This window comes from Dermacentor andersoni, chromosome 7 (genome assembly GCF_023375885.2).
Source record: "Dermacentor andersoni chromosome 7, qqDerAnde1_hic_scaffold, whole genome shotgun sequence".
Classification (NCBI taxonomy): domain Eukaryota; kingdom Metazoa; phylum Arthropoda; class Arachnida; order Ixodida; family Ixodidae; genus Dermacentor; species Dermacentor andersoni.
In genome coordinates, this window is record NC_092820.1 from 15,362,853 (window position 1) to 15,381,609 (window position 18,757).

At 44.3% G+C, this 18,757-nt stretch overlaps 1 protein-coding gene across 1 annotated transcript; it reads right to left on the reverse strand.

Annotated features, from left to right (window-relative positions):
• Positions 1 to 7,747: 7,747 nt before the first annotated feature.
• On the reverse strand, positions 7,748 to 14,896 carry LOC126535635 (uncharacterized). The gene is made up of 4 exons (XM_050182443.3): positions 14,879 to 14,896; positions 13,997 to 14,164; positions 9,537 to 10,059; positions 7,748 to 7,967 (listed from the first exon to the last, which is right to left on the reverse strand). The coding sequence occupies exons 1-4, from the start codon at positions 14,894 to 14,896 to the stop codon at positions 7,753 to 7,755; spliced, it is 924 nt and encodes a 307-aa protein (XP_050038400.3). The 3' UTR covers positions 7,748 to 7,752.
• Between the last annotated feature and the right edge of the window lie 3,861 nt (positions 14,897 to 18,757).

Genomic DNA, 18,757 nt, shown 5'->3' on the forward strand with positions numbered 1-18,757 from the left:
ACGAAATTTGCTGACAGAAATAAAAATCATTGAAAAGGAAGTGGGTGTTTACATTGAGATATGAGCACGTAATCTGTAAGCCTCGTAAGCTTATGTCAAGTAAAACAACATTAAATCCTGAGAGATTGAGCTTTTTAAGTACACATGTTATAATAGGAACACCAACCTTTTTCAGGATGATAAAAGCACTGTAGATCAAGGTTCTCCACCTGGTGGAAACATTGTTAAATCTGTTAAGATGTGAATATGGGCACGTTAGTAACAAATTTTTAACTTGCTAAAGCACATTACTGTCCTCATCGAACAAATAACTATAGTTTCTTGTACATGTGCCTTGATCACATTAGGCACAACATTGTGTATTTTTACCTTTCCTTAATACATTCTGTAGCTCTTCAATGAATTCAAGATGCTAGAAACCTATGTTGAACTACAAAGTGCTTGCCACTAGAAAAGACAAGAAGTCAGTTCCTGTGTTAGAAATATTTATTAGTTAGAGAAAGGCTAAAATTTAGTAGGAACATTAACCATGTTTTGAAGTTTCCACCCTACTCATTTTACAGTTGAAGCTAGCTTGCCTCTCGGGTTACTTGTGCTCAGAATTAAAGCAACAAACAGATGAATGGCTTGCCAGGGCATTATCCACAGAAAGTGGTCACTTTTCTCACTCTCACCATAGTGTTTGGGCTATTGCTGGTACTGTTGACCGCATAGCAACCAGTGCAGTGCCGCTGAGTGTCGTGTGCCGATGTGCCAGTTTTTTTTAGCATGTGGACACTCCTCCCACGAGTTTATTTGATGTTGTCTTGACGAGGGCTGAACAGTGAATGAGCCAGTTCATCTCGAAATTTTATAATTGGCGTAGAGTTTGCTTGAAGCATGCCACGAATGTTCCATACATTTACGATGGCACTTCCAAGAAGCAACTCAACAGCTACCTTTCTGTACCACTTGAGTCCTTTTCTAAGGCAGTTGTGGTATAACGTCATTTGGTCAGTATAGTCGACGCCCTTTTTTGCTGCATTGTAATCGAGAACAGCCTGAGGTTTCATGATTGGTGCGCCGTCCGTTGTTTTCTTCCCACTGTCCACCAAAGTTGCTTTATATTTGGCGACAGATGTGAGTATCAGAACAGGCCTCTTGTCCATCCACTTCAGTGCCTTCACTCCATTTTTGGACTGAAGTCCCGTAACACTGCCATTTGCAGCCTTTACTTTAGTGACATCTTTTGGCAGTCCTTTCCTCACTGAGCGAACTGTGCCACAAATGAAGGCGTCTTCCTTTAGAAGGCGAAGAGTGAGCGGCAAGCTCATGTAGACGTAGTCTACGTACAGCGGGCACACGACTCCCTTGTAATTTTGCATGAGTTTCAAACATACATCTTCGGCATGTCCAATGCCAACTTGTCAGTCACACTTTCCGGCATATACATCAACCTTTAGCCTGCAACCGTCTTTGGTACATGCCTTGAACAGCCTGACTCTGTACGAACGAAAGTCGGCCATTCCATGGCACTATTGCTTCATCTATTACAACCTCCTTTCCCGGTTCAAGCACTGTGGCAAAAATTTTGGTTCAATTCCTCTACCAGAGGCTGGATCTCAGAGACATGATCCTGCAACTCTGCAACCAGTTAATTGTTCGCAAAATGCCAGAACCTCAAAAGTAGGGAAAAGGCGGTCATGGCTCATATTTTGACGAATGAATTCAACACCATACAAGTTACTTTTTGCCCAGTAGTGACTCAGAGTAGGAATATGGACGAGATCAATACAAGTTGGTATTCCAACAAATGCTTTCGTTTGTTGGAGATTGGTTTCCACCCAATTCTTCAACTGTGATTTAGATCTGGGAGTAGGAAGACGGAGGAGACCAATACAAATCAGTATTTGAATAAATGCTTTCATTTCTTTGGCATTCGTTCTTGTCCAATTTATCAACCGTGATTTAGATTTGGGAGTAGTTGACTTCAACACTTGTTGTGTGAGCCTGTTTGTTTCATTGACCATCATTTGCCAAATGTCATCCGTAATAAACAGTCAACATAAACATGGGGCATAATGGCTAGATGGCAACTGAATGATAGTGGGCGGCCTAGAGTGCGGTGTCACACTAGGCGAAGTGGTTGTTGCTGGTGTCCATTTCTCTAGAGATGGGCTGAGAGAAAGAGCATCGTATCCTGAATCATTCGCCTCAGAATCATCAGTCAGGCCCGACTCTCCATTCGACGTGCTGGCTGAGGTCTGTGATGGTTCTTAAACACTATCTTTTTCACTGATTTCACTGTCTGTCCAGTGCTGAACATCTAACACTGAAGCACTTGACTCATCAGCTGGTGATCGCGAAGTTGCTGGTGCATTCTTCTGGCCCAAAACTAAGTTCATTTGTTTCCTCTGCATAGTGAGTTTTTTTTTGCATCCGTAAGAGCATGAGGATCTATTAGACACGCTGAAAAGTCTGGGAGTAGCAAGAAAAATGCAGGTACTTATTCCAACAGCACATACTTCAAAAACTGCGGCAAAAAGTTTGCAAGCAACCCAACTGAGAAATGTGCCACTACTCCACTCTCTTAAACAAATGTGCCACCCCATGTCCAATGCAATAAAAATATATATTAGTTGCAATTTCAAACCTCAGACGGCAACACAAGAGCGAGAATTCTTGCATGTGGGTCACTGGTGGGTCACGCCGCACACAGTATAAAAACGTTTTCATTGAGTGCATCGTGGATTGCCAGTGGGTCACAGCATTTAACATCAGACAAGTATTGTACTGGCTATCTATAACCTCACGTAACAAAAATCATACCTCTGAGTTCAAGTGTCATAAAGTTATCGCAGCAGCAAGCAGATGAACGCCTGTAGCTTTGCTGCTGCATAGGAGGAGCACAGGCTCTGATGCGATCGAGCCACCGGTAACCCACAATGCAGTTAAAGTGTTAAGTAAAACTACCTTAATTTGCTGCACATTAATCAACTTTGGCTTAATTAACACCAAAGGCTGTGGGTTTGAGTGCCTTAATTAACTCCACATTAACTGTACCTTTCGTTTTTGCATGATTAGTGGTATCAATGTGGAAGACGACAACGAACGCGTGAGCAGTGTTGCGGGCACTCCGATTAACCATGCCTTTGGTTTGGCATGATTAGCGGCATCAGTGTGGCAGTGATGTGGAAGAAGACGACAAACGTGCGAGCAGTAGCACGAGCGACCTTGAAACATAGAGAAACCTCGGAAAGCGGCCTTGAAGTATAGCGATCTGAAGCCTTCGCCTTAAAGGGTCCCTCATACGGTCTGTGCATTTGGAGTCGACAAGTGCAGTGCGTACAATGCGCGCTAACGATCGATCGCGTCTGCTAAGTATATTACATCCCTATGTGCTGTAGCAAGAGCTTAAATTTCAAGCCATATTGCCTTCTCCTCACGGCGGCCGTGCGTTCCTAGCCGGACAGTTGACGTCAATCGCACAAGTGCGCCTACGTACATGGCAGTGCTGTGATGTCACTCAGAGTGACACGTGATTTAGACAATTATTCAAGGCAGCATCAGTTATTTGTTGAATCTGTTGCTTCAGTGGACTAATTAAAGTTTAGAGAAATAATGAAAAATACAAACCGAATGTCTGGGTGCTTTTGTTTTACTTCGCACTGTAGCAAGAGATGAATTTCTGTTTCGTCTCCTTTTTCCGACGTTTGCACGCGCACAGAGAACGAAACTGTATGTCATTTTCTACCGTGTTCCAGCACTGCGATCATGCTCTTTCATCCTCTCGTGCTTGCCTCAGTGCTGGGGCACTGACTTTTACCCCTAATCACGTGTTCTCGTGTAGAGCGCGCATTACCGTCCGCTATAGGAAACGAGACAAGCGCAAGAGCTCGCGCGACGCCGTCACCGGTGACGGTGAAAAAAGAAGACGGTAGGGTATACACCTATCCACTGAAGCCCGCTTGGGCTCCGCCATACTGCGCCGCTAGCGACGTCTGACGGCGACGCCATCTTGGGCTGTTGGCTCTCCAGGCTTTCAGTCCAGCCGCGCACACTCAACGTAACGTGTGTCTAATACCTCTCGTTTTCGTTCTATGTAAGCCTTGCGGAAACGTTGGCTTGATTAATTTGTGCATCTCCTGGGCCTAGATCACTGACACAAAGGCTAGCACCGCCAGTGCTTCGCGTGTTCTGGTGTGGGTGCACGTACCGTGCGCGCTCTACGTGCGTGCTCACGCTCCGGATGGCGCCGTCATCTGCACAGTCGGCGACGCCTTGCGCTGGTGCGTCTAAGGAACTCGTTAACTTGGGAGGTAAGACCACTCACTATGTTCCCGATTTATTTCACCGCTTTGATGTTCACGACAGCGTCGTATTGACAATTCTCAAAGCAAGCACGATGAAATGGCATGCTCCCACTAGGTGTCCTTGCAAATTCAACATTGCGCCAGGGCAGATAGCCAAATGCCGCTACTTCAACGCTGTATAGCCGGCCGGTGGTGCTGAAGTTTTGCGCTGGCTCTGGTAAATCTTGAACTGCAATAGCGCCTTAATTCCAAGGCGAGCGCTCGCTGTTTTTCATGAGATCAGTTCGGTCTACCGTTACGACGTCGTGATTCGCCTGTTTTTGGACGCATTCAAAATCGGTGGTTTATTGAAGCTAATGAACGAAAGCTCGCTTTTGACTCCCAGCGATCTGCTCCAGCATGAGACCGAGATCTGCCGTCAGATTTTTCTCTCTTGCCGGCGTCGAATTGCTGCCGTACGGTGCAACGTTCCGGATCGCGTTGGTTGAGCTCACAGCTTTATTAGGGGAGGTAGGCGACAGCCTACAATCGTGATCGAGAGGCTCAAACGCGATAGATGGTTCGTGAATGTGTGGATCTGGATAGAATAAAATCGCCGTTCAAAGCGCCTGTGCGACAGCATTAGAGTTGCAAGCAGTAAGTCATGATTTATGACATAGTTGTAGCCTGTCGTTGCTGTTATTGCCTTCATCATTTTTCACCATTTGTCATGTGCAATTAATGAATGCAAATCGTTATCCATCTAAGAACACCAGCAAACCTATCTTAAGCTTCATTTTGTTGTTCTGGCTTTATTTCTAGATGGCCGCAGTTATGACCATCCTGACCTGGTGAAGAGATGGCTAGACGACATGCGAGAGTGGCCTGCTGTGAGAGCCCCCGATATAATTTTTTATCTATTGAATTCCAAGGCATGCGACCTGCAGGCTGTAAGGAGTTACAGATCACTGGAGTCGTACAACTATTTCCAGAGTGGACGGGTTGGAAAACTGTTCGTCCACTGCATTGACCTAGAGCTCAGCCATGGGAAAGGGGAAGTGTCTCCATCGCAAGCTCTGAGTGGCACTCCCCGTACTGCATGGGTTTGTGCAAAAAAAAGTGCGGAGGTAATCACAGCTGGCTGCACATGTATGGCTGGCCGAGGTAAAGTCTGCAGCCACGTTGGAGCCATTTTATGGAAAATTGATATGGCAGTTTGTCAAGGGTTGACAACCAAGACGTGCACTGACCAAACAGCAGCCTAGAACTCAGGCACAAAGCGAAATGTTCAGCCTGCTGTGCTTGAAGATATAGACTTTCATCTGGAGCAAGGCACTGTAGATCCTCAGCCTGCGGGGTGTTCAAGACCAACGTTCGTGCCACCAACAGAAGAAGACATACGAAAGCTGCATGAAGAGTCGCCATTTCCCGACCTTTTCACCATTCCTGGTACGTATTTCAGATGCTACACTACTGTCATATGATGCACTACTAGTGGGAATTTAATGAGTACATGAATGGCAGCCCTTTGGTTTTATATAGGATAGGCATGGACAAAAATTTTGCCTTCAGCCAAATTATGTGATCAGCAGTGATATGAAAGTATTAATCTGTTTATAAATTGTTAGGTGCTTGCTGTGCACTTATACTCGTACTTACCATAAAAGTATTTACATTTTGTAATTGCAGGTGTTTATTGTAAACGCGACTATGATGAGAGAATGTGGATAGCTGAAATGTTTTTTGTTCCGCAAGCAGCGATAAAAGCCCAGTGTCTGGATGAAGCACTGCAATGCGTCTGCAATTTACCGCCTTCATCATAAGATAGCTTGTACTAAGCGGGGATTACATTTTTGATGCAGAGGAGGAAACTTGCTATCTCAGTGCTCCAGAAGTTTTGTTAAAGCAAAAGAGGTATTGAATATGTGTTGTGTGCTGTGTCATACAACGTTTCTGTTTTGCTGAGAACACTATTTTGGATAGACGAGTTTAATGGCCCTTGTGTGATGACTGGAATATATAATTTGAAATGGTCATCTTGTAATTGAGTGCACTGCATGGACAAGTGCAGCTACAATTTCGGTCTTTAAAGGGCAGCAATAACTTGGAAATGAAGCATAGAGCTGTTCAAACAACCACTACCTTATAGTAGCGTACCTTATTGGAAAATCAAATTTGTACATCAGGAAGCTGTGGCTCTGCAAGAAATTTTCAACGCTGTTGTGCGATATCCTTGATAAAATGAAATAACCTAAAAATTTGTCATTCCTTTGTATTGCTGCTTGTTAATCTGCACAGCATGGCACATTTGCCTAACTCACTAGTTAGTGTAGTGGTATTGACGGGATGACGTTGGTTGGTTACGTAGTACCATTATCTTTCATTGTTTTCATGCAGGTACACTCCTATACGAAACAATGAACGTGCCTCCACGGCAACAGCATCTTGCAGCGGATATTCTCGTGGACCGCAACACGCATGGTGACCACACAGGGGACAATGCTCCAAATGGCTGTGCATTGTGCTGTGCGTTTTATGATAAGTATGTAGCCTTATCTACAGAAGCTGCTGCTACTCTCAGCTTGAAGACTGCCAACCAGTCTTCCGAGCTGTGGATGGTTTCTCGCAGACTGCGCCTGACTGCGTCAAATGTGGCCAAAGTGCCAAAAAAGGAAACAACCGCAGGAAAAAAAGCTGCAACAAGAATGCTTTGCCCAGTGTTCTCTGGCAATGCAGCCACAAAACATGGAAAACAAATGGAGCCAGTTGCCCGAGTCCCAATTCTCGAAAAAAACAGGTTTTTTAGTTAGAGAAGTGGGTACGTCAGTACACGAAAAGCTTCCGTGGCTTTCGGCTAGCCCTGATGGCATGATTGACAATCCAAATGCCACTGTTGAAATAAAATGCCCATATGTGCATGACATCACACAGCTAATTGGGCACGGAAAGTATGATGTCAGGCTGAGCCAGGACGGGACATTGTTCCTAGCTGAAAATGGGCCAAATGGCTATTACAGTCAGGTGCAACTTCAGTTGCTGTGCACTGAGAAGCCACTTTGCTTTTTTTATGTATGGAGCGCTCAAAGTGATGTGCTCATTAATGTCCCTTTTGACCCTGCCTACATAGCCAAAAATATGCCACGGCTAAAGAAATTTTACTTTGCTGAATTGCTTCCACGCATGGTAGACATGCACAATGATGGAAGTCTAGATATACCTAACGAGTACTCAACAATTTGTCAAGTTTAAAACCATGCCAAATAAGTAAATATGAGTGTAAGTACTTTTTAATACTGCACTGGAGTACTTGAAAAAGAGCATGGGGCATAGGAAATGTTGCAAATGATACAGCCATGGAGATTTGCAATCCACTTCCACTGTGCTCTTCTATCTCATTCAACACTTTAGCTGCACCACCGAGTACAAGAATAGGATGCAAAGGTATAACATAAAACAAATGCAAGCAAGTCTGTTTATTTTCCTAAGCACTTGGCTTCTTGATCAATTCGGACTTCATGTTGCAGAGTCCTGCGCATACAAATACCATGTTGCTAATGCTTTTCTTCGACCATATGGGAAGTGCTTGCTTAAAGATCCTGTAAGTCTTAATCCTGTTTATTGCACGCTCGACATGAATTCGAACAGATGCAATGCGTCTTGTGCTCGTCACCTCTTTGTCACTCAGTTGTGGTTTTCCTGAAATTGTAATGCAGAAGTTAGCACTTATGCAGCATGCCCAAGGATCAGTGTTCTCAATTTTTTTAGAATCAGTGTATGATAGTTTTATACATGCGCTCATTTTTATGCACGAGTGATCTTGCAGAAAGGGGCCCACAGACTCAGAAGCATGAGGAAGACCTACTATTGTTTCCTTCTCTCCGCATAGTGTCTCTAAAGTATTTGAGGTAGTAGTTCTGCGGAAACCCACAAGGTGGAGAGAAGTAATGAATAAAGGGAAAGTCAGGCATCCACCTGTTCGTAGCAATTGCTACAAAGGAAACCCATACGGGTTCCTCGAAAGAAAAGCCTCATAGTTGAAGAAAAATTCGTCCTGGTCCGGGACGAATTTTTCTTCAACTATGAGGCTTTTCTTTCAAGGAACCTGTATGGGTTTCCTTTATAGCGATTGCTACGAACGGGTGGATGTCTGATTTTCTCTTTATTCATTGTCTCTAAAGTAATAAGTAAACAGTCCATCTTTCCTTCAAGGTAGCACATGTAGCCTAGCTTCGAAGTCGACTTTCACTGCTCCTTTCTACAAAACCCTAAGCTCATCTTTAAAATGCTGTCGGGCAAGAGGCTAGAACTTCTTAGTCTCAGCAATGTGGATGCCACACTGTCGCTGTTTTCACATACATGCCATGCAGCATCAATTCACTGAGAAAACTAAACACGTTCTGCTTGCTGTGCTTATGAAGTGATGTTTCATCATTACTCTTCAAATAAACAAGTGGTTCTAGTCTGCATCCAGGTCAACAGCTTAAATGAAACTATGCCATGATGAAGCACAAAAAAGGCATTTTAGGTGTCAAAGCTAAAATATGCAGAAAAATCTAACGAGGAACTTATAGGTCTTCTAAATGTTTGAATAAAATGGTGCCACACCCTTAATCTGTATATTAGCTAAGTAGGCAGGGTAGAGACGGCGGGGAAAAAATATGAATTCTTCCTGAAGGTCCAGGCTCTAGTGATTACTTAAGCGCATGGAATCCATTACACTATATTCAAGGCTTTGTCCTATTTTCTTAAAATTTAGTGGCATGTGTACTGGTACCAAAATACCACATGCTGTTATTGTGGTGTTACATATTGTGCCAATACAGAAAGCTAAAAATAAATTTCTTGACATATTTTTACTAAAACCTTAAACAGCACAATATAGCATGTAAGAGGTACAAAACAAGCGACACACATTATAATACATAGGTAAGCTTCAGTTTCCTTGTGCACTAAGGCTGCAGCTGCTTCGTGCAATTCTAGTAAACACATGCATATATATAGTATTAAAGCTGTAACCATTCACGTCAAGAGTTCTGAAAAAATGGCAGGTCAGCTTATCATTATAAGGTACAGTACTTGCAGTCTCAGACGATAAAGGACCCTGAAGCAAAGAAAACATGCTCCTAGCTTTCTGCGCCATCTTTGTTAGGCCCCACCTTAAACCGCAATGCTTTGCACTTTTACTAACACCGCTTCATTCCACCCAGCAAAGCACTAGAGCTCTAATTAACAGCACCACAACAATGATAAATAAGAGCCCCATACCTTTCGTAAATGCCGGTGTGTTCAATCGAACGCCTTGTAGTTCCATCTCATCTGTGAGGGCGAAAGCCCTGTCTGCCATGACAACATCGCCATGTACCAGGTAGTCGCTGATGCCACTGCTGTTGGTAATAAATTTGTCCGAGGCACGCCCTCCATAAGCTTTGGACACAAACATTATAAACCCATTTAGGGCAATTGCTACAAGAAACTTCACGGTGTTGTGTGCTTTGTAGCTGCTGAATGTTTGTGCCCTGGCCATTAGCTTTTTGGGGCGCTGCAAAAACACCTCTGTGCAGTCAAGAATGCATGTGGTGTCGTCATGCTTATTTTCAATGAAGGAATCTGGCATGCTGTTTTGAATGTGGGATTTCGGCAGCCAGATTACAACCTTCTTCATGATCTTGCAGAGCAGGCTGAGTATGTATGACACGTGGTTGCTAACACTTGACACAGAGATTTGAAAAATCCGTGCAAGGTGTCCATACAATAGCCCAAGGCGAAGCCTCATGAGGCACAGTAATAACTGGTCAGCACGTGTTACAGAAAGCTAAAATTCTCAATCAGGTGATAGAGAAATCAGGTGATAGAGAAATGTGCGGAATATAACCAACCATTATATATAGCTTTCATTGATTACGAGAAAGCGTTTGATTCAGTCGAAACCTCAGCAGTCATGGAGGCATTGCGGAATCAGGGTGTAGACGAGCCGTATGTAAAAATACTGAAAGATATCTATAGCGGCTCCACAGCCACTGTACTCCTCCATAAAGAAAGCAACAAAATCCCAATAAAGAAAGGCGTCAGGCAGGGAGATACGATCTCTCCAATGCTATTCACAGCGTGTTTACAGGAGGTATTCAGAGACCTGGATTGGGAAGAATTGGGGATAAGAGTAAATGGAGAATACCTTAGTAACTTGCGCTTCGCTGATGATATTGCCTTGCTTAGTAACTCAGGGGACCAACTGCAATGCATGCTCACTGATCTGGAGAGGCAGAGCAGAAGGGTGGGACTAAAAATGAATCTGCAGAAAACTAAAGTAATGTTTAACAGTCTCGGAAGGGAACAGCAGTTTACGATAGGTAGCGAGGCACTGGAAGTGGTAAGAGAATACATCTACTTAGGACAGGTAGTGACTGCTGATCCAGATCATGAGAGTGAAATAATCAGAAGAATAAGAATGGGCTGGGGTGCGTTTGGCAGGCATTCGCAGATCATGAACAGCAGGTTGCCATTATCCCTCAAGAGAAAAGTGTATAACAGCTGTGTCTTACCAGTACTCACGTACGGGGCAGAAACCTGGAGGCTTACGAAAAGGGTTCTACTTAAATTGAGGACGACGCAACGAGCTATGGAAAGAAAAATGATAGGTGTAACGTTAAGGGATAAGAAAAGAGCAGATTGGGTGAGGGAACAAACGCGCGTTAATGACATCTTAGTTGAAATCAAGAAAAAGAAATGGGCATGGGCAGGACATGTAATGAGGAGGGAAGATAACCGATGGTCATTAAGGGTTACGGACTGGATTCCGAGGGAAGGGAAGCGTAGCAGGGGGCGACAGAAAGTTAGGTGGGCAGATGAGATTAGGAAGTTTGGAGGGTCAACATGGCCACAATTAGTACATGACCGGGGTAGTTGGAGAAGTATGGGAGAGGCCTTTGCCCTGCAGTGGGCGTAATCAGGCTGATGATGATGATGATGACGTGTTAGAACACTTGGCCTCTTTGCCAGGACTGAAACTGCTCTTACGAGTCTCTCAAACACGGTCTGGGATTGACCAGTGTAAAATAAGATGTCGTCACTTGATAGCGATTCAGCAAATGATCTCCCTTTGAACCCAATGGGGAGGTGCTGGACATATGTGTGGTCTTCATATGAATTGTCCTCCCACTGTGTCCATCGGTCGCACATTTGCACCTGTGGGCAAAAGTACATAAGCATTCAGAACCCTGCAGGCTCATTATGTTGAGTACATGGTTAGTATGAAGCACATAAGTAAGTACTGGCAGATGGATATCAATCTAAAAAAGTCCGTTCTATTATCGATAACCAGAAAAAAAGCACATCAGCCTTCCAGTACACCCTGAACATTCCTCTTGCATCTGTTCATGAGCTTAAGTACCTTGGCGTGACACTAACATCTGACTTCAGGTGGGATTCTCACGTTAACAATATCACATCAACCGCAATAAGACTGCTATTCTTCATTAACAGACGCCTTAAACTAGCACCATCTGAAACAAAGTTACTCGCATATAAAACACTTATAAGACCGGTTCTAGAGTACGCCAACACCGTTTGGTTCCCGTTTACTAACAAGATGATTAAAAAACTTGAAGGGGTACAGCGAAAAGAGCTGAGATACATATATAATAAACATTCCACCACAAGTCTCACCAACAGCATTGCTGAAATGGGCAGAACTTCTAACCACGGATAACAGAGCCAAGCTGGCTAGACTAAAAATCATGTATCAGTTAATACACAATCAACTCAAACTGCCTATTATGAAATACATATCAACGTCCTCAAATAGATTAACTCGTCATAAACTCACACACACATTAAGCGAATTTTAATTCCGCGCTGATATTTTCAAATACTCATTTTTTTCAAGGGCGACACGCGAATGGAATAATCTTAACACTGACAGCTCATCCTTAGATACGTTTGGTACCCTGATTACGGATCAACTATACGTATAGCAGCAATAATTCTTTTCATTATTTACGTAGTTCCTTGTTGCCTTGTTATTTTAACAGTGTTTGTGCTTGAATATAATTACGGCAATGATGCAATATATTTCTTGTTGGCATTATTGTAACCTTGATTGTTGCGTGACTGTTACTACCTCAATACTGACCCTGTAACTGGTTTCTGCAACTATAATTATTGTTGTCATATCATCTTCGTTCTTGTTATTCCCTTGTATAATCATGTAATCAAATTGTTATATGCCCAAATTCTTTATTGTATAAGATTTAGTATGTAACACCTTATACCATGTTCCTATGTATCACGTACAGCCCTTCCTGTTACAATCCGTGATGGGATTCACAATATCAATAAATAAATGAAATAAGTAAGCATCAACTCCAAAATATAAGGATATTTGTCACCATAGAATAGGTTTTGCTACGATGCAGATTTTACTCTCAGTGGATATCACACTATTATGCATCTGCAGATTATAGACACTTCACACTTGTACGCAAGCATGTTTGTTTTGCACCTGGCGTAGAAGGCAAGGTGCAAAAGCTTGTTCCTGGCACAGCAAAATCTGCATGTGCTGTTTGCTTATGCCTAGAAGTACAGCTTGGCCCGTGTTTAGAAGAAGCAATACATTTTTATGCCAGCATCGAATTCACCGCCGTAGCAAGCTTGGCAGTGTGTGCCTGCAGTTTATAAAACAGGCTTCTTTAGCTCCATACTTTGTGCCTATACAGTACTTAGGCGCTGCTTGATCCTACCAGAGCTGGAGCACTCTCAAAACTGCTGGCCGTGCACTTGTGTGTTCCCTTAGAACAATGGACACAGCTACAAGGTTAACTATTCTTAAAGGAAACACAGAGTGCAAGCTTAAGCTCGGTGGACAGTCATGTGCTGGCACCACAATCACAACTCGCACAAAGACTGAGAAATGCAGATAGCCCATCCTGTGCACTCCCTCCCAGTGGGCACATTGCTGTAAGCATCACCGAACCAAGCAACACTCTGAAATATGGATTGTGTGAAGCAACAGCTTCAGAGTTTGTGTAAATTGTTTTGTTTCGCAACCACTTACGCACACAAATAAACAGCAATGACTACTTTAAGACATCCATGGTATGCAAAAAACAAAAAACAAGCACCTAACTGATCAGCCTATTGTGGCCCTTGCTCACATTTTGAAACAATATATGCCTGCACTTCCCATTTAGTTTTGCCATTCCTACAATGTAAACATACATCTTGCCACAAGTAATCATAATCGTGCATTTTCAGAATGCTTTCTGACCACAGTTGCTTACATGCCTGACCTCCTGACACTGTTATGTGTAGTGTACTTGACCGTTCTACGAAGGCAGATATGTTAATTTTGCTGAAGGTTATAAAGATTGCATATGGCAGGTGATTGCGGTCGGCACTCGTCTTTGGGACCAGCATTAACTGGAATGACCTGCCTACATTGCAGCCCCTGCATTCTTCAAATGTGCAATTGTAGAAATTTTGTAATAAAGTGCACCTGCTTCGTTACTTTTCTGTGAATTCCTAGAACTAATCCTGTATTTTTTACTCTTGGAATGTATTCTCGCCCCTCCCCTCTGCAATGTACAATTATGTATCTTGAGGGTATCACAAATAAATAAATACTGTTTATCTGCTTTTCTTTACTTTTCTACTGTTTTACAAACTCCCACTACTCCCTGTAGCTCTTCGCAGCCTTGAGGGTACTTGAATAAATAATTAAATAGACATACCAGTGCTGCAGCATTTCGACTGTTCGATTTTGACTGTTCACCACCTGTGTGCTGCAAGTCTTGCTGCTCACTGCCAGTGTCCTGCTCCCCAGAATTACTGCCTGTGTCTTGCTGCTCCCTGCTGGCGTCCTGCTCCCCAGAAGGAGCAGCGTGAAGTGCCTCATGATTCTGTAGTAAAACAAAAAAGAGTGCTTTTAATTGCAGTGCTCCCACTTGAACGTGGTGCTGCAGTTGCAAATATAGCAAATTTAGTGCTAAATACGCACACGTGTGCCCACCTTTATGGGATAAAGCTGTACGATGGCCTTGGCAGCAGCGATTGCAGCATTTTCATCTTGTTCCTGAAACAAGTATATTTAGACGTGACATACACACTGTGTGTGTGTGTGTGCGTGCAATAAAAGACATGCAAACATCCAAAGGACAGGGAAGGTCCCTGATAATGCTAAATAATATATGGAAGCGCTGAACAGCAGTGGTGAGGGCAGTGATTTGTGAGTGATACCTCGTCGCCAGCGAAGCCTGCTGTGTCGTACGCACCTAAGTGCAGTGTACGCCCGCAGTACCTGCGCGATAACTACAACTGCGCAATTATCTTATCAGCCATCGGCACGGTTGGGTGAGCGGCAGCTTTTTAGTCACCGCCTCCGTGTCGCAGCTAGCTCTCTGGAGATAGGAAATACAGTTGTAAACGCGCGAACACACTGCAACGTAGCGAAGAGATCGTTCTCTTAAAACGCTAACCCATACATTGGTTTATTCGCAGAAGCTCTGCGCTAGTCACTAGCACGAAAGTAGCTTTCCCTCTTAAGAGCAATGTGTTCTCTTGAACTTCGAGGATGCATACCTTCATAGAAGCGGCAGCACGGAGCAGACGCAGACCTTCGCTGGAGGCGTCATCCTGTAAGCGCGCGATAAGAAAACGTTACCTCGCTCAATTACGGTGTTTCGGGCATTGCACAGCTCTCGTGGACCAGAAAAAAAGAAAAAAAAAAGAGTCGTACCTTTTCCCCGGAAGCGTCTTCCAGAAAATTGGTATCCCCCGTGTCGAGATGGAGGCTACATGCCAGCGAGGTCGGTGGTAGGTTCTCGGCAGTCCTCTGAAAAAGCGCCACCAATTACGTTTCGGTCGATAAGAAGTCTCATTATACCTTTTTCTTTGGCTGTTCACTGTCGTACTTTACTAGACGTCGTCGTCCTTTAAGCACCTGTAACAAATAATTTTGTATCAGGAGACGTTTCGGCACCCATGTCAACAGGCTTTACCTTTCTCTCGTATCCGAGGCGAAGCATAGGCACGGGGTTTTGATCGCTGCGCTTACCGTCAACAAAATGCATAGAACAGACGCGTGACGATGACGAAGGGACGAAATCTTTTCTATTCACTGCTGCGATCCACTGCCTCTTTAAATCCGCATCAGCTGGAAACCTATGTAACAAATAAATGTTGCAGCCGCACTCCTCCTGCACCACGTTGTGCTTGCCGCACAGCTGTTTTCTTGCAGCATTCCTCTTCTTTTGATTGTTGCTACAACCGTAAACAGCGCAGTGATGCCCTGTTGAAAAACTGTTCTTAAACGACATTCCAAAATTCACTAATGAGCCCAATACAGTGCCCGTATCGCACACGCTATACAGCACCTAACTAAGTAATTCGCCCGTGCAACAGCCTAGAGGACTACTGCTCTCGTTGCCAGGAGACAAGTGCCGGCGCCCGAGTCGCTGGTTTGAGGTTATCGTTGGAAATGTCTATACCCGCCGCGCGATCCCTCGGCTCCGGTATGGGAGAACGCAGTGAAGGAACTTCGCTTACACAGGCGATACGGGGAAAGTCGAGAGAACGTTTATATAGGCGGCGACGCTCGCCTCCTGAAATCATGTGTTCGCGACACTTCAATCATTCTCTCTCTGCTGTTAATGAACAAATTTGAAACATTCTTGCGGTAGAACACTTTTTAGAGGGCCCGTAACAACTTTCAGCAAATAACCAACATTTTTTATGTAGCCTGTGGGGGGCCCTTTAAAACAAACTCGGTAAAAATCGGGTGGACCGTGGGATGTTGTTACAGCTGCGTCGAGCTTCACAGCCCTCTCCACAAGCATTGCTGCGAAGCCTGTGGCGGAAATAGAGTTTTATGAAATCAAAGGACTGCATAGAGTACGCTCTCGTGTTGTGCTACGTGAATTAAATCATCCATTTCCTGCCTGCACAAACGTTTGCATCTCGAGCGAATTTCGAGCACACCGTATAATAATGTGCAGTTCCGTCGTGCTTCGCAGCACTATAAACAAGCATTGCCGTAACGCTAGTGACAAAAGTACGATGTCATGAAACCAGATCAATGCATATACGACGCTCTTTTGGTGCGCTGCGTGAATGAAAAGCTTGGTCGCCTGCCTGCACAAACGTTTGCATCTCGAGTTAATATCAAACAGACCATATATTAATATGTGCAGTTTTGTCGAGCGCTTCACCGCACTATATAAAAAAAAAGCCTGTAGTATAAATAGTGTTTCATGAAGTCAAATGAATGCGTAAACCTCGCACTTGTGGTGTACAAGGTAAACAAAGAATTCGTTGCCATGTCTCCGCAGTATTTGGTCACGTTGATTTGTGTGACCATATAGGTTCATGTGCCACATCTACCTCTGTGATGAGAAAATGAGCAAGAGTGTCACCGGCTATGTGTCGATGCATGCGCTTCTTATTACAAGGTGTAGGGGCAGTACATTTTACTGCATGAGTAAACCACTCATGGAAACAGTACGTTCCCTGAACATTGTAGGTATTTAATAGCCAATACGGCCCTTTGATTTGGATTCAACTCTGCCTGTTCTACTAACTTGTCAATTAATGGTCTCGTGAATGTCTTTTGCCTATAGGAAGTGCGCTGTAGTGGAAGCTGAAATTTTTTTTTCTGTTCGCAAAATTAAATAACTCAATGCTTTTTCTAAAATCAAATTTCGCAATGATACGTGTGCTGCGTAAGTTAAGTAGGCAGCACATAATTAGGCTAAACCAGAGGAATATCTGCAGGTAGGGATTTATACAAATGTACAGAGTGTTTCTTTTAAATGTTTTCTCAATGTTTTCAGAGTGGAGTAAGGAGTTGCATATGCGTCCAGCGCTGATTTCCAGCGCTTAATTTTTGTTGAACCTTGATGTAACAAAGACGTAACCCTCAGCACTCTACTTTGTTACATCAAACATTTTTTTACAATGGAACACTGAATTCTACTGTACGTGCCGCTCATGCGCCCCAAAATTTTGGCCCCTCTAAGGAAGTCACTGTTTAAGTCACTGTTTTCTAAGTTTCGTCCGAAATTTAGATAACGCTACTTCCATCACTCATGAAACCAGCAGCCACGTCGGCTTGCCGCCTTTACACCGGCCGCAAATTACTTTTAAAAAATGTTAATATGTGGCACGCACAAGCCGTGTATGTACTCTGCTGCGCGCGGACAGCCATATGCACGGGCACGGCCGGGCAATTGCGCGCGCTCTCCTACCCTAGCGCGCGCTTGATCACGGGACATAGACAGCGCGCATAAAGCTGCCATCCTTCTCGGCTCACCGTCGCACCCTTTCATTCGACGCAATTAACCCCAGCATGTGGGATGCAACGGGGCACTGTAATTTTTGGCTACGTTCGATTCGCCTGCACCACTTGAACTAGTTCGCGAGTTGCTGCACCCTGCCATTCGTTTAAGCGGTGCAGCAATGGCGCCCGCAGAACCACGACGTTTGTTTCAAAAGGTGCAGGAAAGGTGCAAGGCTGGTTCATGATTTTGCTGCACCCGCTCCACTGTCGGTGCCGACTTGGTGCAGGCATATAGGTGCGAAGCAGCGACGTAGCAGACGACGCAGCACACGGGCGCGAGCACCGTCAAAACCCCGCTTACGCACATCTGATGTGTCTACGCGACTGTGGTGTCTATTTACGCCCCAGAAACCGATCATACCTGCAGTTGAGGACCTCTCAAACTTACGCACTCCATGCACATTAGTCTGACATAGCATAACGCCTAAACCGTGTCTGCACCTTTGCATTCGTTTCGAGTGTTTCGCTGGGCCTGCACCTCCGGAATCGAGCTGCACACATTCTACACTTCTCGTGAACCGCCGTGAACTGGTTCGCAGTGGTGCAGGCGAATCGAACATACCCTTTGTCACACTTTAAACCGAACATCAGGGTTATGGCGAAAATTCGTCTAGGGTGTCCAAAAATCGCTATCGCATTAATACACTATATATAGAGAAAGGTATTATGGAAATTATCTGTGGATGGGTCGAAACCCCCTAATTTCCCAAACACGCACCCATCCACTGGCTCGCTGCACATATGGATCCTGCGCGGCACGCTACATCATTAAGGCATATCGGTCTTCTCTAGCCCTGTGATCATTTCTGCAGTAGTCGCGTGGCGAGAAGCTTAATTTCCAACCTATGCGCAAGTGTCGTACCAGAATTACGAAAGTACATGGACCATATATATGTTGGCAAAATAATCGGAACTCACTATTTAGACTCGCCAAAATTATACTTAGCTGCTCACTTGAACTCATAAGAACACTACTCAGCCGAGCTCACTCGGGCTCAAACTCGCCAAAATACTGCTCAGCTGGGCTCACTCAGACTCATGGGATGATCTGAGGGAGTTGACTCATCAGTGAGTTTGCCAGCGGGTGTGCTGAACCACAAACTTGGCTTTCTTGAATAAAAACAGTTGGTCGCTGCAGCATACATCGCGGTCTGTATAT